At 38.7% G+C, this 26,306-nt stretch overlaps 5 protein-coding genes across 6 annotated transcripts in view; 3 read left to right on the forward strand and 2 right to left on the reverse strand.

Moving 5' to 3' along the window:
* The first annotated feature begins 844 nt into the window (after nucleotides 1-844).
* Nucleotides 845-5,650, forward strand: LOC134188630 (peroxidasin homolog). Its single transcript, XM_062656797.1, has 11 exons — nucleotides 845-849; nucleotides 927-994; nucleotides 2,310-2,618; nucleotides 2,703-3,038; nucleotides 3,117-3,410; nucleotides 3,505-3,816; nucleotides 3,888-4,049; nucleotides 4,114-4,371; nucleotides 4,437-4,538; nucleotides 4,960-5,088; nucleotides 5,251-5,650. The coding sequence occupies exons 1-11, from the start codon at nucleotides 845-847 to the stop codon at nucleotides 5,427-5,429; spliced, it is 2,154 nt and encodes a 717-aa protein (XP_062512781.1). The 3' UTR covers nucleotides 5,430-5,650.
* Nucleotides 5,651-6,558: 908 nt separating this feature from the next.
* Nucleotides 6,559-12,747, reverse strand: LOC134188631 (uncharacterized). The gene is made up of 12 exons (XM_062656798.1): nucleotides 12,687-12,747; nucleotides 11,710-12,018; nucleotides 11,499-11,616; nucleotides 10,242-10,375; nucleotides 9,927-10,184; nucleotides 9,760-9,861; nucleotides 9,596-9,706; nucleotides 9,062-9,523; nucleotides 8,752-8,861; nucleotides 8,080-8,679; nucleotides 7,704-7,898; nucleotides 6,559-6,639 (listed from the first exon to the last, which is right to left on the reverse strand). Exons 1-12 carry the CDS (start codon nucleotides 12,745-12,747, stop codon nucleotides 6,559-6,561), a joined length of 2,541 nt encoding a protein of 846 aa, XP_062512782.1.
* Nucleotides 12,748-13,976: 1,229 nt separating this feature from the next.
* LOC134189283 (uncharacterized) lies at nucleotides 13,977-15,886 on the forward strand. The gene is made up of 4 exons (XM_062657518.1): nucleotides 13,977-14,081; nucleotides 14,591-14,883; nucleotides 14,970-15,281; nucleotides 15,351-15,886. Exons 2-4 carry the CDS (start codon nucleotides 14,811-14,813, stop codon nucleotides 15,566-15,568), a joined length of 603 nt encoding a protein of 200 aa, XP_062513502.1. The 5' UTR covers nucleotides 13,977-14,081; nucleotides 14,591-14,810; the 3' UTR covers nucleotides 15,569-15,886.
* Nucleotides 15,887-19,765: 3,879 nt separating this feature from the next.
* On the reverse strand, nucleotides 19,766-25,132 carry LOC134188632 (mucin-5AC-like). The gene is made up of 12 exons (XM_062656799.1): nucleotides 25,072-25,132; nucleotides 24,114-24,422; nucleotides 23,684-24,019; nucleotides 23,312-23,605; nucleotides 22,926-23,237; nucleotides 22,691-22,852; nucleotides 22,371-22,628; nucleotides 22,204-22,305; nucleotides 22,031-22,150; nucleotides 21,478-21,966; nucleotides 20,129-21,282; nucleotides 19,766-20,054 (listed from the first exon to the last, which is right to left on the reverse strand). Exons 1-12 carry the CDS (start codon nucleotides 25,130-25,132, stop codon nucleotides 19,944-19,946), a joined length of 3,708 nt encoding a protein of 1,235 aa, XP_062512783.1. The 3' UTR covers nucleotides 19,766-19,943.
* Nucleotides 25,133-25,984: 852 nt separating this feature from the next.
* The window catches only part of LOC134188914 (peroxidasin homolog), a 3,246-nt gene continuing 2,924 nt past the window's right edge, over nucleotides 25,985-26,306 (forward strand). For both annotated transcript variants that reach the window (XM_062657122.1, XM_062657123.1), the window contains exons 1-2: nucleotides 25,985-26,049; nucleotides 26,195-26,306. The exon at nucleotides 26,195-26,306 is cut by the window's right edge and continues 197 nt beyond it. In XM_062657122.1, coding sequence (XP_062513106.1) covers nucleotides 25,992-26,049; nucleotides 26,195-26,306 — 170 coding nt within the window. In that variant the 5' untranslated portion in view covers nucleotides 25,985-25,991. The remainder of the gene's footprint in view (nucleotides 26,050-26,194) is intronic.

Here is a 26,306-nt window from a genome sequence, read left to right on the forward strand (position 1 = left end):
CGTACAGAATATCAATAATTAATTGATAATTATTGATATTATTATCAACTTGATAAGTAATCATGTACAATCATATATCACTTTTACTGTATATCAGCTTTGCTGTAGCAGCGTTGGTGTTGATCAGTCGGATACAATTTTTCTGAACACAATTTTTTGTGCAGGATTTGATCAGCATTTTATTTCTAATTATTTGGTGATAATCATTTACATTGATAGTTTGCTCTTTCTAACTGAAACAGTAAAACTCTGATAATTGATATTGAATGACAAGTGCACACTCAAATTTACAATAAAAAACAATCAATTCATTGTAAAATTAAAATCAACGTTTTTACCTATTAATTTGATATCTTTGTGCCAAATTACAGCAGAGCTGTTAGCAGACAATATCTACAAATACGATTACTAATAAAGATGTCTCATTGTTTGCATTAGTTTATTTCAATTTTTAAGTCAATTAATTAATTATTTTTAGCATTTTTGTTCAACTATTTCTGGAGTCATGGGCAGTGCAATTCAACAGAAACTGTCACTCATCAGACAGGAAGTGGCACTTTAGTGCGCGTGTGTATCCTAGGAAAGGGACATCATATGTCTGCACAACAGGTCATGCATCACAGAGTTCCTGGAATAGAACGTGATTGATGGCATCTAGCTCTGTATATCTAAGTGGCTTCTGAAGACCTCAAGTCATTCACTCAAATAACATTGCGCAGAACCCTATCAGTATATCTTGATTTAGTGTCACTTACTTTACACTTCTGCTCTGTATTGTTTGTCGCTCTGTGATATCAATTAAGTCTAGGCATTTGGTTGTCAGGTACGCATGCAGTCACTCAGCATGGTGTTTGGCACGCTCTCTCTTTTAGTGTTGTTAAACAGTGTGTTTTGGTCACGCTGTGAGATTTGTTTATGTCTTGTAGAGTGATGTGGATGAAGGTTTTGAGTTCACTGCTGACGCTTTCCTTCATTTTTGTTCCATCCTGTCGAGGTCAGTAGGTCTAGGATGTATAACTTTACTAAGTTAATATGATAACGAGTTTCTAAACTTTACTTTACGTCTTTAGTTTAACTCATAGAGTTTTTACAGTGTCGCGTACAATTAATCTGAACGCTCAAGCTCTTGATTGGACAAGACAATTTCGTGATCTTCTGTGATGCAGCAAAACTATTGAGACGAACGCGATCACGTGCAAACGAAATGGAGACAGGTCGACGAGAATCAGTAAAGACACAAGTACTCCAGCAGTAACAACTAAATCGATGCAGTAGTATCTAGTAATTTACTAAATTAGAGTTTCTGCACACTCTAACAAGTCTACTTGTCCAGAAACAGCTATACCAAGCTATGAAAATGCAATACTACTAATAAAGAGAAACAAAATTTGCAACTGAATTAATTAATTAATAAATAACCTATACTTTATCAATTACTGATCTGGCTATACTCTTGTTTGTGACAAAGCCGCCGTGCGTCTTGTTGTCGCTACAGCCAACTGTGAGAGTAACTAAGCCATCATAATTAATTAATTACACAAAAGCCACGCCTTCTGAAATCACGTGAGTTAGAACGGAAACTATGAAGACAGAGGATTGCTTGTTTGAAGTAGTCGCCAGCTTTCTTCATCTTTGTTTACACGGTAAGAAGACCCTAGTACAAAACCACTGTAGAAAACGTGCATTAGACAGCTAATTAGTTAGGCAATCTACTAGAAAGGCGTATCTCAAAGGTTTCGAGTGTGCGAAACTCCTTTTTTGGCTGCATGTTACCTGAGGGTCATACACGTTCGTACATGCTCTTGCTACGTGTTTGACTGCATGGTTTCTCGAAAAAGTATGAGCGCTAAGCTGGGACTTTCGCGGCTCAAATTACTCATTGTACTGGGCGGTGTCAGTGGCTATAGATGCGTGTTAATTTAATTAATTAGTCTATTGCGTCCACCTGCAGTTCCTACAAGGAATTTCCCAAAAATTGTTTTGTCAAATCTTGAATGAAACCGATTATAATTAATAAGCAAGCTCACTATTCTGAACAATTTAATTAATCTACAAACTGTAATTGTCTTTGTTGTTGATTGATGGAATTATACAAAAATGTGTAACAATTTGATGCAAATACAATTTATTAACTTAACTAACCTGTTGCTGACACTATCATCTGACTCGAAACCCCGCTGATGTGGCCCCACGAGCTGCGCCTTTCAATCTGTTGTACAATCTTGTATTGTGCAATTACTACTTAATTTATTAGCTTAGTAGTAAAGAAAACGTTAAAAAGTAAAGTGGAATTAAATTTGAGTTTACAGTGTTAGCAGTTGGTGGTCTTGTAATCAGAGAAGAACCAGCAGATACAGTTATCACACAAGTTGGTCACGTCCATACTGCTACTCTCTACTGCAAGACAAACTCTCAAGATAATTCGACAATCACTACTTGGTACAAAGATGACGTCAACGTAGAAGAAGGAGGTTTACCTTTCTATAACATAACGAAAGAAAGTCTTGTGGTTCAAACTACGGATATCAATGATCCCGGAGGAATTCTAGAAGGATTGTATTATTGTGTGATCAACAACGGGACGGTAGACGTCAGAAGCAAGAGCGCGTATATTAGAGGTACATTATACGTTTGTCAATTATTTATTAGAGTAACTACGTCATTCCTAAATGTTTGAATATGGTTATAATTTTACAAACTAGGAGCACGTTCTATCTTATTTGATCCTCCAAGGAATCCATTCTTTTCTATACATGCAACAGTTGTAGTAGCTCAAAGTGGTTACCTACAACTACCAGTATCGGACAACAAACCTTTCTGGTTAGTTGAATGTGGAAGTGTCACTATCAGTTGTACATCTACAAGCTGTCCATTTTGGCATGACGTATCTGTGACTGGTCGACTCGTCGTTTTCTCCGTCCTTCGCATTAGATACAGTGAAATCAGAAACAACATTGACAAATGTAGAAATGAGAGCACAATACGTGTCATCGGTACAATTGGAACACCTCGAATGGAAGGAACGTTTATCTTTCAAGGTTAGATTTTAGTTGAATAATTAGATAACAAATAAAGGATTTACGTTTGTGTGTTGTAGTGCATGTTTGTTGTTCTAGATACTATATCATTGGTTCCAAGGACTTATATTCAAAATCAAAATATTTTTGTTAAAGTTGGCAGCAATGCAACCCTTTACTGCATATCCGGTCATATTAGCAGCTCGTACACGTGGAAAAGAGATGGTACTGTGATTGTTGTTGGTATGAGATTTTCATTGCTCATTGATGGTGTGCTGCACATACAAAACGTGACTGAACAAGACAGTGGACAATATGAATGCACTGCTACCGCAACATTTTCATCATTTGGCGTTGAAACCAGAAAAGTGTCATGGAGTGTTACTGTATACAGTAAGTCAATTTCTACAAATTATCGACTTCTAACTTTGTAGTGCACAGTGACAATATTGTACCGTTGTACATGTATTGTCTAATTGTTGTAAAGGTTTACCGCGTGTTACTCTATCTCTATCTCAACTAAACGACACACGCAATGAACAATTCTGCAACACAACCAACCTTGTTGTTCCCTGCATCTTAAATCATCTCCCAACTACAGTAGAGTGTCAAGCAAAAGGATCTTTTCCGATGTTGATTCAACTATTTCGCAACGCCCAGTTGCTGTTAAAGCAAAACGTGACGAATGCCAATCATGCTGTGCAGCACACAATTTCATCTCCTCGTTCAGGAATCTATCAATGTATCGCTAGAAATGAGTATGGCAGCAAACAATCATCACTCTACGCAACAGTATCTGGTAAACGGTACCATGTTGTTGTACACTGTAGAGTCTGTGCTGCTATATTGTCAGTATTGCGTATACTGTAGGTGTTGTTCCAACTGTTTCTGCTACAAGTCGCTCATCAACAATTTCAGCTACATCTCCATCGATGCCACAGTCTACTGTTTACATGAATACATCACAGTCAACTCCTCGAGCGTCAAGTACGTCAACTAGTTCCTCATATTCGTCTCAATCTACGAATGCAAGTTAGTAAATACACTGCACTACGCATTGACGTTATATTACTAGAAATTCTTGTTTTGAGTTTAGCATCTCATAATGTGCAATCTACTTCTGGAACGAAGTCTCCTAGAGTTACTAGTGCTCCAGTTACCGTCACACAAGCTAATGCGTCATCCGTGTCTCTATCCAGTAGTTCTTCAACTCTCAACCTTCCTACCACTTTGACACCACGCACCCGCTCGTCTTCTCAACGATCAGATCTTATACCACCAACATCAACCGTTTTGCCAACGTCTCAAACCGCATCAGCTCCATCCCATCATACAAACACTCCTTTCTCATCAGGTATGCCATTTCTGGTTATGCTCCAGTCTTTATAAGTTTAGTTAATCAATTAATTTACTGTAAAGGTGCAGCCAAGCTCCCTATTGGAAAAGTGACGAGTGCAGCGACTAGTGGAGATTCAAGTAAACGTACAACTAGGTCAGCAACAAAAGCAACGACACCAACGCGTAAGTATAGCAATTTATAGATTTATCTAGTTCCTAGGGTTAGGGTTAGGGTTAGAAAGATCTCTGTTATCTCCACCAGATCTACTCTTACTTCATTTCGTACTGCAAGTCTCTTTACTATCTCTAAGGTAGACTGTATTGGATGCATCATTTAGTTATTAAATATGTACAGAATTCGGTTTAGTCTAATGTTTGATTAGTAACCTAAAAGACTTTTGCGACATCAGAAGCTACTACAAGTAGGTCATTTACTAGATCACGTAGTGACGGTAGACTATATTTCATCTAATTTATTTGAAGTCTGTAGACTATTATATATATATATATATATATATATTGATTGATTGATTGACTTGACTTGACTTGACTAACTGAATTGAAATAACAAATCGTTCATCGTATACTGTCTACTTTTCTACAGCAGGTGGTGGACAAGAAAGTGGAAGGAAGTCTTCAGATCTGACGGGTGTTGCAGTATCAGGATGGGTTGTATCCGTCTTGCTATTTGGAGTTATACTTATTATGATGTGGATAATTAGAAAACATCGAGGTGAGCTTCACGCGTATACATATTCTTAGAACAATACATAACAGTTGCGGCATAAACATAAGTTTACTATGATTAGAGTGATTGTTTTACACGTGTCTTGTCTTCATGTGCTACTAATTACAGTGTAATTTTATCAATTACTAATTTTCCTTCGTGATGTAGAATCTAGTCAGAAAAAGAGCGAAGAGACAGCAATGAGAGAAAATCCTGCTTACAATTTTATATCATCACACGTTAGAGGAGGAACGGCTCCATCATCGACTGATGCTGTACAGTACGAAGAGATAGGAATGGATGCAACTAGACGCCAATGTTCCTACGAGAACATTTCTAAGCCCTGACGACGCAAAAACCAGACAGATGTAGAACATCTAGCAGACAAATGTAGCTCATCAATCCTATCAGCACGCGTGCTTCTAGCTAATCAAGAACTACACTACTAGATGTACTGTTTTTCAAGTTGTATTTACACGTTTTACTTCATTATTTTACAATATACATCTGTTTAGTAACTAACTTTAATTTGATTAGCGAAAAGCTGATTTTACAAGACAGTTAATTAATTGCCAATTTGAGTAGGAGGCTCTAGAAGAATATTAATTTACTAATATCCACATTAATCTTAATTAAAACTTTAAATACACACAACTTAAAAACAAAACACACACACACACACACACACACCACATCTAACACACCCACGCACGTACGCACGCCACACACCACGCCTTATAACGTTATATCCCGGGTAATTCGGGATCTTAACTAGTTGTTCAAATTATTATATGGCTGATTGAGGTGAGTGGCCTACAGGCTACTATTCTTGTATTGCAAATAAGAGTGTAAGCAGGCTTCTATAACTATTGATATTTTTGGCACTTTGTGAGCGTCACCTCTAGGACTAAACTGCACCATACATTGTACTTGATATGTTGACTGCCTATGTCTAGACTAGTAGAGTATTGATTATCGTGTCTGCATGCATGGTCGTTGTTCTACTTCTCTATTTATACATATGATGTTCAATTTGCTTAGTTCGGCGTATCTCTATCACGTTGTGTCTGTCTACTGTTAATCAGTAATACAACAATAAACAGAGAAGATTGTAAGTACCGTGTACTGTATTTAGACTAGGCATGAACCTTCTAAATCTGTCATACAGGAAGCGGGCTATAGACAGGTGTGGTGAGATGCCGTTATGGAATGGAGGGAGGCAGTGTGGTTGCTAAACAGGATGACACAAGTTCACTAGATAAAAATTGCAGCAATACAAGTGTTTAGGCTGCTACATATACTTGAAATGTCCTTTAATTAGCTGATTTACAACAGCTTTTTTGAGTTTTATTGTTTTAGTTTGTTAGAAATTGAGTATACTTGCCAAGTGGATAACCTACAGAATATCAATAATTAATTGATAATAATTAGTATCTAATTGATATAATTATCAACTTGACAATTAATCATCCACAGTCATATTATATCACCTTTACTGTGTATCACCTCTGCTCTAGGTATATCAGCCTTTGTGTTGATCAGTCTGATACAATTGTTCTGAACACAATTTTGTGCAGGATTTGATCAACATTTTGTTTCCAACTATTTTTTGAAAATCATTGATAGTTTGCTCTGCTTGTTAGTAACTAAAACAGTAAACTCTGATAATTGATATTGAATAACAAGTGCACACTCAATTTGACAATAAAACAACCAATCAAGTCATTCTAAATTTAAAATCAACGTTTTTATTTATTAATTTGATATCTTTGTTGCCAAATTACAGCACACTATCTACAAATACGAATACAATTACAGATATCTCAATGTTTGCATTATTGTATTTCAATTTATAAAATTAATTAATAATTTATTTTTAGAATTTTTGTTGAACTATTTTTTAGAGATGGGCAGTGCAATTCAACGGAAACTGTAACTCATCTGAAAGTAAGTGGACACTTTAGTGTTGAATGAATGTTGTAGTGTGTGTTTGTATGGACATATCTATTTTAGTCTTGTGTTGTCTTCTTATTACTGTTTTGTGTATGTATATATCCAAGAGAGATTGACTGTGGAAACCTATCTGTGTGTGTGTGTGTGTGTGTGTGTGTGTGTGTGTGTGTGTGTGTGCGTGCGTGTGTGTGTGTGTGTGTGTGTGTGTGCGTGCGTGTGTGTGTGACTTTTCTGAGTATACGTTTATTTCTGCTAGTTGCTTAGTGGTCATTCGAACCAGTGAATACAACAGCTACAATACGAATTTATTAAGTTAAATGATTGTGATACAATGATTAATAACAATTGTATATAAACAGACAACGGCAACATATATACGATAAACAGAGTAATAGATACGATACAAAAAGCAAGAATGTAGAAAAGTTGTTGCACTAGAGTGCAAGTAGAGCTGCATTTATGTCAATGTATTAACTAAATGTTTCAGTGCTTGGTATGGTCAATAGTGGTGTACTCCACGTTTTCTTCAGACGTCACGTGTCGCTTCGTTTCCGACGGTTTAATCTCCACGTCTGTATACTTCACGTCAGACTTCTAGTCAAAGCTAACTACAGTAAATAAACTCGGCATACTGCTCAACCTAGTATGCAATATTAGTTTTCTCTTACTCCTTTCTTTTGAACCGATGAAGCAGTTGCATTCATCGCATCTCGAGGCAAAGATCGAGACTTTGCGGATGCAGTATATTCGGTCCCTTCCGTCTGGTAATGCTTTGGTTTGGATGCGACTGCAGGTTTTCGGTTTGATTTTGGACTTCCTGATGGCAGCTTGCTCGATACAGCATATCTAATCACTGTCACCAACTGACATATGTGAGACTGTTGATTTTTTTCTTGGCTTGTATGTTGGCAACAGCGTATTCACTGTCACCAACTGACATGTGTGACACGGTCGACTGTTTCTTCTTAGATTGTTTATTGGCAACAGCGCATGTGTCTTTTACTGTAGTGAAATGGTTGGGAGAGATGGATGAATCACTTTTACCAGCAGATCTGTCTGCGTTAGACTGATCGTATTGTTCTGGTTGGGTGCGAGAATCTTGTGCATTTGGTAGGGGAAGTGATGGAGGAGCATTGCGAGTCGTCCTTGTGTTTTCTTCTTATCTGGTAGAGCGTATGGATTCTCATCGTTCTCGTCATTTGGTTTGCTGTCTATGTCGTCTTGTTGTGCCGTCATTGCTGCTGCTCCGGACACCAAACGGTCACCTGATATCTCCATTTCTCTCTTGACGTTGGGCCTCGCATAGGAGTACTCACTGGGGAGTGTAACACTTCTGGCGTTCTTGGGCTTTACTTCATCTGGTGCAGTGTAGGGATTTTCACTATTTCCTTGTGGCATTTCTTCATCGTCTTTGTTTGTTGTTGTGACCTCTCCTATCACTAAGCGGTCACTCTCGACCGTCGTTGCTCGTTTGGAATCAGGCTTGGCGTAGGAATACTCCGTTTTTGGTGACACGGTATCCTTACGAGCCTTAGCTTTGTGCTCACTCGGTAGAGAATAAGGATTTTCTTCTTTAGTACTACCTGACTGCACGACTTCTTCATATGGTTCACTTGCAGATGTTGTAGACAAACGTTGTGCGAGCTATTTTGACTTTTTGGCGGTAATTTCAGAGTGCCTAGCATCCGTAGAAGACGCAGACAAACGTGAACTTACTGCTTGTTTCGGTTTGTCTGGTACCTCATACGGGGTATCTTCTTCAAGATCGTTTTGTGTTTGGACATTTGATGAAGGATTGTTTGCACTGCCAACGAGTGCGTAAGCTTCTAAGAATAGAACACATGGTATTATTTAAATTTCTGTCTCATAGTGTGTGTGTGTGTGTGTGTGTGTGTGTGTGTGTGTGTGTGTGTGTGTGTGTGTGTGTGTGTGTGTGTGTGTGTGTGTGTGTGTGTAATATGAAATTTACTATACAAGAATTACTAAATAACATGCTAACCACTTATCACTGCTTCCTCATATTAACCATTTGAGCGACTGCTATCAGCATTCTTCTGCCTCTTGTCCGACATTTGCTTAACTACAGAGTAACCCTCTAATGGAACGCCTTCTGTTGTAACAGGAATTTCATCCGTCTTTCGGTCACACACACTGTATTTGCTGTTTTCTAGCGTTGAGTAACGTTCGTCTAGACTGTCATGTTTTGTAACAATCACTTCATCTTCCATTTTTCGGTCCAACACATCATACTGATCTTTTTTTCTTATACCGTCCTCTCCTGCCACAGTGGAGCGTTGCACGAGTGAAACAATAGCCGTCGGTTTGTTAACATTTTCGTACGAGGAGGACGCAGCTGTTTGTCCACTGCTGTCAACATGACTTTGTTTCAGTCTTTCTCTATTTGTTGTTGCTGTCCAGTAGATGGAATTGTTGATTGTGGTAGCACTTGCTACTGGAGACCGTTGCTTATCTTCATCGAGTGCAAAACCTAAGCATAATTATTTAGATACTAAAATCACTGGCATAGACAGACGTTAAAATTTTGGTTGACTTTGTTTACGTCGATAACAAGTGACGATGATAATGATTAGAAAGACAATGAGGACGACGACTCCACCTACCGTTCCACCAGCAACTACTGCAATTGGTAGACCGTCAGACTCATTTGTAGCTAGTAGATACTCATGTTAGGAACTAGATAAATTTATAAATTACTATTCTTACGCGTTGGTGTCTTTGATTTTGTTGCTTGCCTAGTTGTACTTTCACTTGCGTCTCCACTAGTCGCTGCACTTGTCACTTTTCCAATAGGGGGATTGGCTGCACCTTTACAGTTAATTAATTGATTAACTAAACTTATAAAGACTGGAGTATAACCAGCAATAGCATACCTGATGAGGAAGGAGTGTTTGTATGATGGGATGGAGGTGATACGGTTTGAGACGTTGACAAAACGGTTGATGTCGTTGGTATAAGCTCTGATCGTTGAGAAGACAAGCTGGTGCGTGGTGTTAAAGTGGTAGGAAGGTTGAGATTTAAAGAACTACTGGATAAAGACACTAATGACGCATTAGCTTGTGTGACGGTAACTGGAGCACTAGTAACTTTAGAAGACTTTGTTTCAGATTTAGATTGCACATTATGAGATGCTAAACTTAAAACAAGAATTTCTAGTAATATAACGTCAATGCGTAGTGCAGACTAACTTGCATTCGTAGGTTGATACGAATATGAGGAGCTAATTGACGTACTTGATGATTGAGGAGTTGACTGTGACGTAGTCACGTAGTCAGTAGATTGTGGCATCGATGGAGATGTAGCTGCGGTTGTTGATGAGCGACTTGTAGCAGAAACAATAGGAACAACACCTACAGCATACGCAATATATATATATATATATATATATATATATATATATATATATATATATATATATTGACAATGGCATCACAAACTCTACAGTGTACAACAACATGGTACCATTCACCTGATACTGTTGCGTAGAGCGATGATTGTTTGCTACCATACTCATTTCTAGCGATACATTGATAGATTGTGTGCTGCACAGCATGATTGGCATTCGTCACGTTTTGCTTTAACAGCAACTGGGCGTTGCGAAATAGTTGAATCAACATCGGAAAAGATCCTTTTGCTTGACACTTTACTGTAGTTGGGAGATGATCTATGATGCAGGGAACTACAAGGTTGGTTGTGTTGCAAATCTGTTCAGAGCGTGTGTCGTTTAGTTGATATAGAGATAGAGTAACACGCGGTAAACCATAATTTACAACAAGTAATTTAACACACAATATTTTCACTGTGCAATATGTAAATAATTCATTTATAAGTATATAATTTGTAGAAATTGACTTACTGTATACAGTAACACTTCATAACACTTTTCTGGTTACAACGCCAAATGATGAAAATGTTGCGGTTGCAGTGCATTCATATTGCCCGCTGTCTTGTTCAGTCACGTTTTGTATGTGCAGCACACCATCAATGAGCAATGAAAATCTCATACCAACAACAATGTCAGTACTATCATCTCTTTTCCACGTGTACGAGCTGCTAATATGACTGGATATTCAGTAAAGGGTTGCATTACTGTAAACTTTAAACAAAAATATTTTGATTTTTTAATATAAGCCCTTGGAAGAAATTTTATAGTATCTAGAACGGCAAACATGCATTACAACACACAGACGTTTAACCCTTTATTTGTTATCTAATTATTCAACTAAGATCTAACCTTTAAAGATAAACGTTCCTTCCATTCGAGGTGTTCCAATTGTACCGATGACACGCATTGTGCTTCCATTTCTACATTTGTCAATGTTGTTTCTGATTTCACTGTATCTAATGCGAAGGGCGGAGAAAAAAACGAGTCGACCAGTCACAGATACGTCACGCCAAAATGGACAGCTTGTAGATGTACAACGACACTTTCACATTCAACCTACCAGAAAGGTCTGTTGTCCGGTATTGGTAGTTGTAGGTAACCACTTTGAGCCACTACAACTGTTGCTTGTGTCGAAAAGAATGGATTCTTTGGAGGATCAAATATGACAGAATGTGCTCCTAGTTTGTAAAATTAAACCATATTCATACATTTAGGGATGACGTAGTTACCTTTAATTAATCAATTAATTAATTGACAAACGTGTAATGTACCTCTAATGTACGAGCTCTCGCTTCTGACCGCTACCGTTCCGTTGTTGATCACACAATAATACAATCCTTCTAGAATTTCTCCGGGATCATTGATATCCGTAGTTTGAACCACAAGACTTTCTTTCGCTAGGTTATAGAAAGGTGAACTTTCATCTTCTACGTTGACGTCATCTTTGTACCAAGTAGTGATTGTCGAATTATCTTGAGAGTTTGTCTTGCAGTAGAGAGTAGCAGTACGTATGTGACCAACTTGTGTGATAACTGTATCTACTGGTTCTTCTCTGATTACAAGACCACCAACTGCTAAAGCTATAAAATCAAATTTAATTAAATTTTACTTTTTAACGTTTTCTTTACCACTGACCTAGTAATTACTGTAACATGTACACAATACAAATCTTTTTGAAAATTACTGACTGTGCAATAGAATCATGGGGTGAACGTAGCTCATGGGCCCACATATCAGCGAGGTTTCCAAAGGCTAAGCAGCCGATAGTGTCAGCTATAGGTTAAGTAAAGAAAAAATTATTTGCATTAAAATTTTTACACATTTTTGCATAGTTCATCAGTCGACAATTACATTTTATATCAAATTGTTCAGAATAATGAGCTTGCCTAATAAAATCGCTTTCGTTGACAAAACAATTTTTGGTAATTCCTTGTATTGTAGAAAGATTGCATGTGGACGCAGTAAATTAATTAACATGTATCATATTACCTAATTAATTTAACTATCAACGCTGACACCACCCGCCGATGTACCGCTTGCATTGCTTCTCGAAAGCCCCGGTTTAGCGATCATGTTTCCTCGAGTCGAGAAACCAGCCAAACACTTAGCATGTGCGCCGAACGTGTATGACTAACTTGCAGCCAAGAAAAGGGGTTCCTTGCACTAGCTAGAGTAGATGGCGTAATTAATTAACTGTCTAGTGCACGCTTTGTACGTGGTTCTGTATCTAAAGTAGGGAACATCTTACTGTGTAACAAAAGATGAAGGAAGCTGGCGACTACTTCAAACGACCGATACTCTGTCTTCATAGCCCCGTGTCTAGCTCACGTGCGCACAGAAAGCGTGGCTTTTGTGTATTAGATGGATTAGAAAAATAATACTTTTATAGTTGGTGTTAACTAACTATCTATTAGCCTCGTACTACTAGTAGTAGTCCTAGTAGTAGTACTAGATAGTAGTCCCTCTCGCGCCGTCGTGCTCGGTTCCCGTATAACACCTTTATACGGGAACCGAGCACGACGGCGCGAGAGGGTCTGGTACGAGGCTACTATCTATTACTCAAGCATCGGTACTGTACTAACGTGAGATCGTTGCAAAAGTAACTTGATACTGAAGTAGAAACGCAATTGTGTCAAGAGTCACGCCTTTAAATTCGGAAACAGTCTCGCGAACTTGAATACTCTAGTCCTGATTAGGTAACAGTGGCATAGGAATATGTTCAGCGGGGGGGAGTGACCGTGATGTACCGTGGATGTACCGTGGATGTATCGTGGATATATCGTGGATGTCATCATGACTAAGCAAAGACTGCCAGACCGTAAACAACTTTGCAAAAGTCACTGGCACAGAAAATTTCAATTCCTACACTGAGCGGACGCGGGGGGATCAAGCCCACAGTCTCCGCTTCCTACGCCTGAAAGGTCTCACAAATAGATATAGACAGTGCGTAGCTGACCTGTAGAAAACGCAAGATGCGGTGCAGCTATTATCTACTTTTTAGTAGGTGCATGATCTTTCATAGAAACGTCTAGTAGAGAAACTATGTATCCCGCACCTATAGCGCATGCCCAGTTTAGACCTTTTACAATTTCACGTGATCTAGCTGCACGAAAAGAATGAAGAAATCAGGATGTTGGTTGCTTGGACTGGTCGACTGTTTTTGTTGTCCTAGATGGTAAGAATGTCGATATCAGTGTTTTGCTAAAAAAATTGCATTGCTGGATTGTAGTGTGCAAATGTCGGCTAACTAGCTAGTAACTTATTAGTTCGGCTAAAAACGGGCAGAATTTAAGTTGTAGAGACGGGGCTCTCAAAATCAAAACTTGTTTTTACAGTTTTAGCAATTGATGGTTTTGAATTCAGAGAAGAACCAGCAGATACAGTCACCACACAAGTTGGTCACGTCCATACTGCTACTCTCTACTGCAAGACAAACTCTCAAGATGATTTGACAATCACTACTTGGTACAAAGATGACGTCAACGTAGAAGATGGAAGTTTACCTTTCTATAACATAACAAAAGAAAGTCTTTTAGTTCAAACTACGGATATCAATGATCCTGAGAAATTCTAGAAGGATTGTATTATTGTGTGATCAACAACGGAACGGTAGACGTCAGAAGCAAGAGCGCGTACATTAGAGGTACAGTGTACGTTTTTCAATTAATTAATTAATTAATTAAAGGTAACTACGTCATTCCTAAATGTATGAATATGGTTTAATTTTACAAACTAGCAACACGTTCTATCTTATTTGATCCTCCAAAGAATTCATTATTTTCCATACAAGCAACAGTTGTTGTAGCTCAAAGTGGTTACCTACAACTACCAGTATCGGACAACACACCTTTCTAGTTAGTTAGATGTCAAAGTGTCACTATCAGTTGTACATCTACAAGCTGTCCATTTTGGCATGACGTATCTGTGACTGGTCGACTCGTCGTTTTCTCCGTCCTTCGCATTAGATACAGTGAAATCAGAAACAACATTGACAAATGTAGAAATGAAAGCACAATACGTGTCATCAGTACAATTGGAACACCTCGAATGGCAGGAGCGTTTACCTTTAGAGGTTAGATTTTAGTTAAAAAATTATTAGACAACAAATAAAGGGATTACATTGTGTGTTGTAATGGATGATTGTCGTTATAGATACTTTATCATTGGTTCCAAGGACTTATACTCAAATTCAAAATATTTTTGTTAAAGTTGGCAGCAATGCAACCCTTTACTGTATATCCAGTCATATTAGCAGTTCGTACATGTGGACTAGAGATGGTACTGTGATTGTTGTTGGTATGAGATTTTCATTGCTCATTGATGGTGTGCTGCACATACAAAACGTGACTGAACAAGACAGCAGGCAATGTGAATGCACTGCTACAGCAACATTTCATCATTTGGCGTTCTAACCAGAAAAGTGTCATGGAGTGTTACTGTATACAGTAAGTCAATTCTACAAATTATCTACTTCTAAATTTGTAGTGTACAGTGACAATATTGTACCGTTGTGTTGCCTATGGTTGTAAAGGTATACCGCGTGTTACTCTATCTCTATCTCAACTGAACGACGCACGCACTGAACAATTCTGCAACACAACCAACCTTGTTGTTCCTTTCATCCTAAATCATCTCCCAACTACAGTAAAGTGTCAAGCAAAAGGATCTTTTCCGATGTTGATTCAACTATTTCGCAACGCCCAGTTGCTGTTGAAGCAAAGCGTGACGAATGCCAATCATGCTGTGCAGCACACAATTTCATCTCCTCGTTCAGGAATCTATCAATGTATTGCTAGAAATGAGTATGGCAGCAAACAATCATCACTCTACGCAAAAGTATCAGGTAAACGGTACCATGTTGTTGTACACTGTAGAGTTCTATCAAGTATTGTCAGTATTGCGTATACTTTAGGTGTTGTTCCAACTGTTTCTGCTACAAGTCGTTTACTAACAGCGGCAACTACAGCTCCATCGATGCCACAATCTACTGCATCTGACTACGTGACTACTACATCTCTACTTCACCCATTAGTGACAAAGTCATCAAATCATTATTCTAGTTCATTAACGTCACGGCATCTGCCCACAAGTTGGAAGTCGCCGATTGTCAATGGCAAAACTGCAAATTAGATAATTGGATTGCCATTTTTTTAGATTCTATCGATATTTCGTCAAATAGGAGGATCTCTATTATCTTCACCAGATCTACTCTTACACCATCTCGTACAGCAAGTCTCTTTACTATCTCTAAGCTAGACTCTATTTGGATGCATCATTTATTTATTATTACATTTTGTTGTAGCTTTACATCCAGACACAACAGAGTCGTCAACAAGCAAGCAAGCAAAGACAGAAACTTCATTTACACAGACTGCATCTTATCCCTCTCGTCCGGTGATTACTTCAACAGCAAGAGCGCAAACTAACTTCCCGTCATCACGTAATTGATCAACCTTAAATACGTTGAAAAGGTAGAATATGTACAGAAATCGGTTTGGTCTAATGTTTAATGTTTATAATCTAGATAATGATTGACTTGACTAACTGAATTGAAATAACAAATCGTTTATCGTATACTGTCTACTTTTCTACAGCAGGTGGTGGACAAGAAAGTGAAAGAAAGTCTTCAGATTCGACGGGTGTTGCAGTATCAGGATGGGTTGTATCCGTCTTGTTATTTGGAGTTATACTTATTATGATATGGATAATTAGAAAACATTGAAGTGAGCTTTAATAATTCACCCGAATACATATTCTTAGGACAATACATAACAGTTGAGGCATAGACATAAGTTTACTATGATTAGAGTGATTATTTTCCACGTGTCTTGTCTTCATGTGCTAGGTTAATTACAGTGTAATTTTATCAATTACTAATTTTTCCTCGTGATATAGAATCTAGTCAGAAAAAGAGCGAAGAGACAACAATGAGAGAAAATCCTGCTTACAATTTTATATCATCACACGCTAGAGGAGGAACGGCTCCATCATCGACTGATGTTGTACAGTACGAAGAGGTAGGAATGGATACAACTAAACGCCAACGTTCCGACGAGAACATTTCTAAGCCTCGACGACGCAAAAACAGACAGATGTAGAACATCTAGCAGACAAATGTAGCTCATCAATTCTATCAGCACGCATGGTTCTAGCTAATCAACAACTACACTACTAGATAGTACTGTTTTTCTAGTTGTATGTACACGTTTTTCTTCATCATTTTACATTTTACAATATACATCCGTTTAGCAACTAACTTTAATTTAATTAACGAAAAGCTGATTTTACAGCACAGTTAATTAAGTACCAATTTGAGTACAAGTCTTTAGAAGAATATTAATTTATTAATCTATACATTAATCTTAATTAAACTTTAAATACACACAACTTAAAACGGAATAAGACACACACACACACACACACACACACACACACACACACACACACACACACACACACACACACACACACACACACACACACACACACACACACACACACACACACACACACACACACACACACACACACACACACACACACACACACACACACACACACACACACACACACACACACACACACACACACACACACACACACACACACACACACACACACACACACACACACACACACACATCTAACACATCCACGCACGTACGCAAGCTACACACCACGCCTTATAACGTTATATCCCGATAATCCGGGATCTTACTGTTAGGCTGTTGATTGAGGTGGGTGGCCTACTGTTTTTGCATTGCAAGTAAGAGTGTTAGCAGGCTTCTATAACTATTGATATTTTTGGCACTCTTTAGGCGTCACTTCTAGGATTAAAATGCACCATTCATTGTACTTGATATGTTGACTGCGTCTAGACTAGTAGAGTATTGATTATCGTCTCTGCATGCATGGTCGTTGTTCTACTTTTTATACATATAATGTTTTATTTGCTTAGTTTCGGTGTATCTCTATCATGTTGTGTCTGTCTACTGTTAATCAGTAATACAACAATAAACAGAGAAGATTGTACCGTGTACTAATGTAAACTAGGCATGAACCTTCTAAATCTGTCATACAGGAAGCAAGCTATAGACAGGTGTGGTGAGATGTCCTCATGGAATGGAGGGAGGCAGTGTGGTTGCTAAACAGGATGACACAAGTTCACTAGATAAACATATTGCTGCAATACAAGTGTTTACTAGTTTTATTTTGTTAAATTGATTGTCAAGACGGAAATGGAGACATTAGGCTGCTATATATACTTCAAACGTCCTTTTATTAGCTGATTTACAACATCTTCTTGAGTTTTATTGTTTTAGGTTGTCACAAATTGAGTACACCTGCCAGGTGAATAACCTACAGAATATCAATAATTAATTGATAACTAGTTCTACGGTATCCGTAGGCCCTTCGCGTTCGTGAATAACACTTTCAACGGAGCTTTCAGACTGTCTACTGAAGCTGAGTCCTAGCTAGACAATACTTATTTGTTTCAACATGTAAACTTCCTAGTAGTTTAGATTACGTATAAAGGCCTGGTATAGGTAGTCGTCGTTTTGCGATCGTGATCAAGACAATTGAAATGTACAGTATAGGTATGCACTCAGTTCCGTTGTAACGACAGTGATATGGTATTTACTGACATAGAGATTGATATCAGCAAACATTGACTATCAACAGTGTTAGATGCAGCACATTGTAGTAAAGGATTGATGGTAGTATGAGATGTGTGAAAAGTTGACTGTAGGTGGCATTCAGCTAATAAAGTGTTTCTTTTTGTCAATTACATACCATCTCTAAAATACAGTGTTAGATGCAGCACAGTGTAGTAAAGGATTCGTTGTATGGGACGTGTGAATAGTTGACTGTAGGTGACATTCAACTCCTGAAGGTGTTTCTTGGTTGTCACGTACACACAGTCTATAACTAGCTACAATACAAAGGGATGGGGCGACGGAACTTGATGAAGCATTTTCTCCGTGGTTTGGTCACTTGCACGAATCGTTCTTAGACTCATCTGTAGTCGGACACGAAAACGGTTTTTTAGGGTAGGTCCTATCATGAAACGTGGTCGTGGGGAGGAGAAATTTGAGATTTATGTGTACACATAATATATATATATATATATATACCAGAAGCTTGATGGAGACCCATATAGGACCTCGCCATTTCTGTTGTGCTACCCGGATTAGAAGCCTCGCTACGCTCGGCAATTATCAACTTGGACAATTAATCATGCACAATCATATTACATCACCTTAACTGTGTATCAGCTCTGCTCTAGGCATATCATATCAGCCTTGGTGTTAATCAGTCTGATACAATTGTTCTGAACACAATTTTGTGCAGTATTTAATCAACATTTTATTTCTAATTAATTTTTGACAATCATTGATAGTTTGCTCTGCTTGGTAGTAACTAAAACAGTAAACTGTGATAATTGATATTGACTGACAAGTGCACACTCAAATTCAATATAAAAACAATCAAATCATTCTAAAATTAAAATCAATGTTTTCACCTATTAATTTGATATCGTTGTTACCAAATTACAGCAGACCTGTTAGCAGACAATGCCTGCAAATACGATTACGATTACACAATTTACAGATATCTCAATGTTTTGCATTAGTGTATTTCAATTTATAAAATTAATTAATAATTTATTTTTAGCATTTTTGTTGAACGGTTTATAGAGATGGGCGGTGCAATTCAACGAAAAGTGTCACTCATCAGACAGGAAGTGGACACTTTAGTGTCTAGTGTTGAATGAATGATGTAGTGTGTGTTTGTATGGAAATATCTATTTTAGTCTTGTGTTGTCTTTAATTAATTAGTGTTTTGTGTATGTATATATATATCCAAGAGAGATTGACTGTGGAAACTTATCTAGGTGCAATAGAATTAAAACATTCATTGATTCACATTACAAAACTATAAAATCAATATTGTAAAATTTGATTTCTAGATAAGCATCATTAATCTGGTAAACTGTGAGATATTTTCCGGTTTGCTGTTAGTAGAGTCTAGGTAGAGGAGCATGTTGTCTTATCTGCAGTTGAACCAGGAGGAATCAAATGCACCGTTGTTACAAATGTTTCTTTAGCATTATTGACACTACAATGTACATCGCACCATAGTCACGACTCTACTCCTGTGTGTGTGTGTGTGTGTGTGTGTGTGTGTGTGTGTGTGTGTGTGTGTGTGTGTGTGTGTGTGTGTGTGTGTGTGTGTGTGTGTGTGTGTGTGACTTTTCTGAGTATACGTTTCTTTCTGCTTGTTGCTTAGTGATCATTCAAACCAGTGAATACAACAGCTACAATATGAATTTATTGAATGATTGTAATACAATGATTAATGACGATTGTATATAAACAGACAACAGCAACATATATACGATAAACAAAGCAATATATACGATACAAAAAGCAAGAATTTAGAAAAGTTATTGCACTAGAGTGCAAGTAGAGCTGCATTTATGTCAATGTATTAACTAAATGTTTCAATGCTTAACATGGTCAATAGTGGCGTACTCCACGTTTTCTTCAGACGTCACGTGTCGCTTCGTTTCCGACGGTATAATCTCCACGTCTGTATACTTCACGTCAGACTTCTAGTCAAAGCAAATTACAGTAAATAAACTCAGCATTCTGCTCAATATAACATGCAATATTAGTTTTCTCTTACTCCTTTCTTTTGAACCGATGAAGCAGTTGCATTCATCGCATCGCGAGGCAAAGATCGAGACTTTGCGGATACAGTATATTTGGTCCCTTCCGTCTGGTAATGCTTTGGTTTAGATGCGATTGCAGGTTTTCGGTTTGATTTTGGACTTCCCGATGGTAGCTTGCTCGATACAGCATATTCACTGTCACCAACTGACATATGTGAGACTGTTGATTGTTTTTTCTTGGCTTGTATGTTGGCAACAGCGTATTCACTGTCACCAACTGACATGTGTGACACGGTCGACTGTTTCTTCTTAGATTGTTTAGTGGCAACAGCGTATGTGTCTTTTACTGCAGTGAATTGACAGGGTGAGATAGATGAATCACTTTTACCAGCAGATCTGTCTGCGTTGGACTGATCGTGTAGTTCTGGTTGGGTGCGAGAATCTTGTGCATTTGGTGGAGGTAGTGATGGAGGAGCATTGCGAGTCGTCCTCGTTTTGTTCTCATCTGGTAGAGCATATGGATTCTCATCGTTCTCGTCATTCGGTATGCCGCCTGTGTCGTCTTGTTGTGCCGTCATTGCTGCTGCTCTGGTCACCAAACGGTCACCTGATATCTCCATTTCTCTCTTGACGTTGGGCCTCGCATAGGAGTACTCACTGGGGAGTGTAACACTTCTGGCGTTCTTGTGCTTTACTTCATCTGGTGCAGCGTAGGGATTTTCACTATTTCCTTGTGGCATTTCTTCATCGTCTTGTTTTGTTGGCCTGACCTCTCCTATCACTAAGCGGTCACTCTCGACCGTCGTTGCTCGTTTGGAATCAGGCTTGGCGTAGGAATACTCAGTTTTTGGTGACACAGTATTCTTACGAGCCTTAGCTTTGTGCTCACTCGGTAGAGAGTAAGGATTTTCTTCTTTAGTACTACCCGACTGCACGACTTCTTCATATGGTTCACTTGCAGATGTTGTAGACAAACGTTGTGCGAGCTGTTTCGGCTTTTTGGCGGTAACTTCAGAGTGCCTACCATTCGTAGAAGACGCAGACAAACGCGCACCTACTGCTTGTTTCGGTTTGTCAGGTACCGCATACGGGCTATCTTTTTGGAGATCGCTTTGTCTTTGGACGTTAGATGAAGAATTGTTTGCACTGCCAACGAGTGCGTAAGCTCCTAAGAATAGAACACATGGTATTATTTTAATTTCTGTCTCGTAGTGTGTGTGTGTGTGTGTGTGTGTGTGTGTGTGTGTGTGTGTGTGTGTGTGTGTGCGCGCGCGCGTGCGTGCGTCGGTGCGTGCGTGTGTGTGTGTGTGTGTGTGTGTAATATAATATTTACTATACAAGAATCACTAAATAACATACTAACCACTTATCACTGCTTCCTCATATTGACCATCTGAGCGACTGCTATCGGCATTCTTCTGCCTCTTGTCCGACATTCGCTTAACTACAGAGTAACCCTCCAATGGAATGCCTTCTGTTGTAACAGGAATTTCATCCGTCTTTCGGTCACACACACTGTATTTGCTGCTTTCTAGCGTTGAGTAACGTTCGTCTAGACCGTCAAGTTTTGTAACAATCACTTCATCTTCCATTTTTCGGTCCAACACATCATACTCATCTTCTTTTTTTATCCCGTCGCTTCCGGTCGCAGTGGGGCGTTGCACGGGTGAAACAATAGCCGTCGGTTTGTTAATAGTTTCGTATGAGGAGGACGCAGCTGTTTGTCCACTGCTGTCAACATGACTTTGTTTCAGTCTTTCTCTATTTGTTGTTTCTGTCCAGTAGGTGGGATTGTCGATTGTGGTAGCACTTGCTACTGGAGACCGTTGCTTATCTTCATCGAGTGCAAAACCTAAGCATAATTTATTTAGATACTAAAATCACTGGCATAGGCAGACGTTAAAATTTTGGTTGACTTTGTGTACGTCGATAGCAAGTGACGATGATAATGATTAGAAAGACAATTAAGACGACGACTCCACCTGCAGCTCCACCAGCAACTACTGCAATTGATTGACCGTCAGACTCTTTTGCAGCTAGTAGATACTCACGTTAGGAACTAGATAAATTTATAAATTGCTATACTTACGCGTTGGTGTTGTTGCTTTTGTTGCTGGCTTAGTTGTACTTTCACTTGCGTCTGCACTAGTCGCTGCACTCGTCACTTTTCCACTAGGGAGATTGGCTGCACCTTTACAGTTAATTAATTGATTCACTAAACTTATAAAGGCTAGAGCATAACCAGCAATGGCATACCTGATGAGGAAAGAGTGTTTGTATAGTGGGATGGAGGTGATGCGGTTTGAGACGTTGGCAAAACGGTTGATGTCGTTGGTATAAGATCTGATCGTTGAGAAGACGAGCTGGTGCGTGGTGTCGAAGTGGTAGGAAGATTGAGAGTCGAAGAACTACTGGATAGAGACACGGATGACGCATTAGCTTGTGTGACGGTAACTGGAGCACTAGTAACTCTCGGAGACTTCGTTCCAGAAGTAGATTGCACATTATGAGATGCTAAACTCAAAACAAGAATTTCTAGTAATATAACGTCAATGAGTAGCGCAGTGTTTACTAACTTGCATTCGTAAGTTGAGACGAATATGAGGAACTAGTTGACGTACTTGACGCTCGAGGAATTGACTGTGACGCAGTCACGTAGTCAGTAGACTGTGGCATCGATGGAGATGTAGCTTCCGTTGTTGATGAGCGACTTGTAGCAAAAACAGTTGGAACAACACCTACAGTATACGCAATATATACTGACAATAGCAACACAAACTCTACAGTGTACAACAACATGGTACCGTTTACCAGATACTGTTGCGTAGAGTGATGATTGTTTGCTGCCATACTCATTTCTAGCGATACATTGATAGATTCCTAAACGAGGAGATAAAATTGTGTGCTGCACAGCATGATTGGCATTCGTCACGTTTTGCTTTAACAGCAACTGGGCGTTGCGAAATAGTTGAATCAACATCGGAAAAGATCCTTTTGCTTGACACTTTACTGTAGTTGGGAGATGATTTAGAATGCAGGGAACAACAAGGTGGGTTGTGTTGCAGAACTGTTCAGTGCGCGTGTCGTTCAGTTGAGAAAGAGATAGAGTAACACGCGGTAAGCCTTTACAACAATTAATATTGTTACTGGAAAGTATAAATTAGCTAAAAGTATACAATTTGTAGGAAATGACTTACTGTATACAGTAACACTCCATGACACTTTTCTGGTTTCAACGCCAAATGATGGAAATGTTGCGGTAGCAGTGCATTCATAGTGCCCGCTGTCTTGTTCAGTCACGTTTTGTATGTGCAGCACACCATCAATGAGCAATGAAAATCTCATACCAACAACAATCACAGAACCATCTCTTTTCCACGTGTACGGGCTGCTACTATGACTGGATATGCAGTAAAGGGTTGCATTACTGCCAACTTGAATAAAAATATTTTGATTTTGAATATAAGCCCTTGGAAACAATGATATAGTATCTAGAACGACAAACATCCATTACAATACACAAACGTAAACTCTGTATTTGTTATCTAATTATTCAACTAAAATCTAACCTTTAAAGGTAAACGTTCCTTCCATTCGAGGTGTTCCAATTGTACCGATGACACGTATTGTGCTTTCATTTCTACATTTGTCAATGTTGTTTCTGATTTCACTGTATCTAATGCGAAGGACGGAGAAAACGACGAGTCGACCAGTCACAGATACGTCATGCCAAAATGGACAGCTTGTAGATGTACAACTGATAGTGACACTTTCACATTCTACTAACCAGAAAGGTCTGTTGTCCGATACTGGTAGTTGTAGGTAACCACTTTGAGCTACTACAACTGTTGCTTGCGTGGAAAAAGCTCTGGCCAATGGAGGAACAAAGAAAATGAAACGATTTCCTAGTTTGTAAAATTATACCATATTCATACATTTAGGCATGTCGTAGTTACTTTCAAGTTAATTAATTAATTAATTGGCAAACGTATAATGTACCTCTAATATACGCGCTCTTGCTTCTGACCGCTACCGTTCCGTTGTTGATCACACAATAATACAATCCTTCTAGAATTACTCCGGGATCATTGATATCCGTAGTTTGAACCACAAGACTTTCTTTCGTTATGTTATAGAAAGGTAAACCTCCTTCTTTTACGTTGACGTCATCTTGGTACCAAGTAGTGATTGTCGAATTATCTTGAGAGTTTGTCTTGCAGTAGAGAGTAGCAGTATGGACGTGACCAACTTGTGTGATAATTGTATCTGCTGGTTCTTCTCTGATTACAAGACCACCAACTGCCAAAACTATAAACTCAAATTTAATTCGATTTTACTTTTTTAACGTTTTCTTTACTACTGACCTAGTAATTAACATGTACACAATACAAGTCTCTTTGAAAATTACTGACTGTGCAATAGAATCACAGGCGTGGGCGTAGCTCATGGGGTCCGCATATCAGCGAGGTTTCCAAAGGCTAAGCAGGGGTAGTGTCAGCTATAGGTTAAGTAAAGAATAAATTATTTGCATCAAGATTTTTAAACATTTTTGCATAATTCAATCAATCGACAATTACACTTTATATCAAATTGTTGAGAATAATGAGGTTGCCTAATAAAATCGCTTTCATTGACAAAACAATTTTTGGTAATCCCTTGTACTGTAAAAAGACTGCATGTGGACGCAGTAAATTAACATGCATCATATTACGTAACTATCACCGCTGACACCACCCGCCGATGTACCGCTCGCATTGCTTCTCAAAAGCCCAAGTTTAGCGATCATGTTCCCTCGAGTCGAGAAACCAGTCAAACACTTAGCATGTGCGTCGAACGTGTATGACTAACTTGCAGCCAAGAAAAGGGGTTCCTTGCACTAGAGTAGATGGCGTAAGGAATTAACTGTCTAGTGCACGCTTAGTACGTAGTTTTGTATCTAAAATAGGGAACATCTTACCGTGTAACCAAAGATGAAAGAAGCTGGCGACTACTTCAAACGACCGATACTCTGTTTTCATAGCCCCGTTTCTAGCTCACGTGCGCTCAGGAGGCGTGGCTTTTTGTGTATTAGATGGATTAGAAAAATAATACTTTCATAGTTGGTGTTAATTAACAACAACAACAAGACACGTGGTCACAAAAAGTATAGAGCCAGATCAGTAATTGAGAAGTAGGCTTTTTCTAGATTTTAGTTGCAAATTTCGTTTCTTTAATTAATTAATTGTATTGCATTTTTCTTAGCTTGCTATCTTTTTTGGCTTCGACTGGACTGTACATACATACGTAGTAAATTTTTAGCATTGATATCAGACAATCTGTTTCCAGACACTAGGTGTAATAATTGCCCTATGACTCTGCACTCTAGCTAACTAGCTATTGCTCACGCACTGGTGTACTAACGTGAGATCGTTACAAAGTAACTTGGTACTGAATCGTGTCAAATTCACGATTTTAAATTCGGAAAGTCTCGCGAATTTGGATATTCTAGTCTTAGTTAGCTAGCAGTGGCGTAGAGAGATGTTTAGCGGGGGAAAGTGGATGTACCGTGGATGTACCGTGGATGTAATCATGAGCAAGCAAAGACTGCCAGACCGTAAACAGATTTGTAAAAGTCACTGGCACAGAAAATTTCAATTCCTACACTGAGCGGGGGGCTCAAGCCCCCCTTGAGCCCCCCGTCTCCGCTTCCTACGCTCACAAAATAGATCCAGACAGTGCATAGCTGATTTAGAGAAAACGTAAGATGCGGTGTAGTTATTATCTAAGTGCATGACCTTCCCTAGAAACGTCTAGTAGAGAAATTATATATCCCGCACCTAGCGCATGCCCAGTAGATAAACCTTTTCCACTTTCACGTGATCTAGCTGCACGAAAAGAATGAAGAAAACGGGATGTTGGTTGCTTGGGCTGGTCGACTATTTTGTTGTCTTAGATGGTAAGAATGTCGATATCAATGTTTTGCTGGAAAATTGCATTGCTGGATTGTAGTGTGCAAATGCTGGCTAGATAGCTAGTTAGCTAGCTTAGTAGTTCGGTTAACGTTGTAGATACCTGGCTTTCAAAGTCAAAATTTTTTACAGTTTTAGCAATTGATGGTTTTGAAATCAGAGAAGAACCAGAAGATACAGTTATCACACAACTTGGTCACGTCCATACTGCTACTCTCTACTGCAAGACAAACTCTCAAGATAA

This window comes from Corticium candelabrum, chromosome 13, assembly GCF_963422355.1.
Source record: "Corticium candelabrum chromosome 13, ooCorCand1.1, whole genome shotgun sequence".
Classification (NCBI taxonomy): Eukaryota; Metazoa; Porifera; class Homoscleromorpha; order Homosclerophorida; family Plakinidae; genus Corticium; species Corticium candelabrum.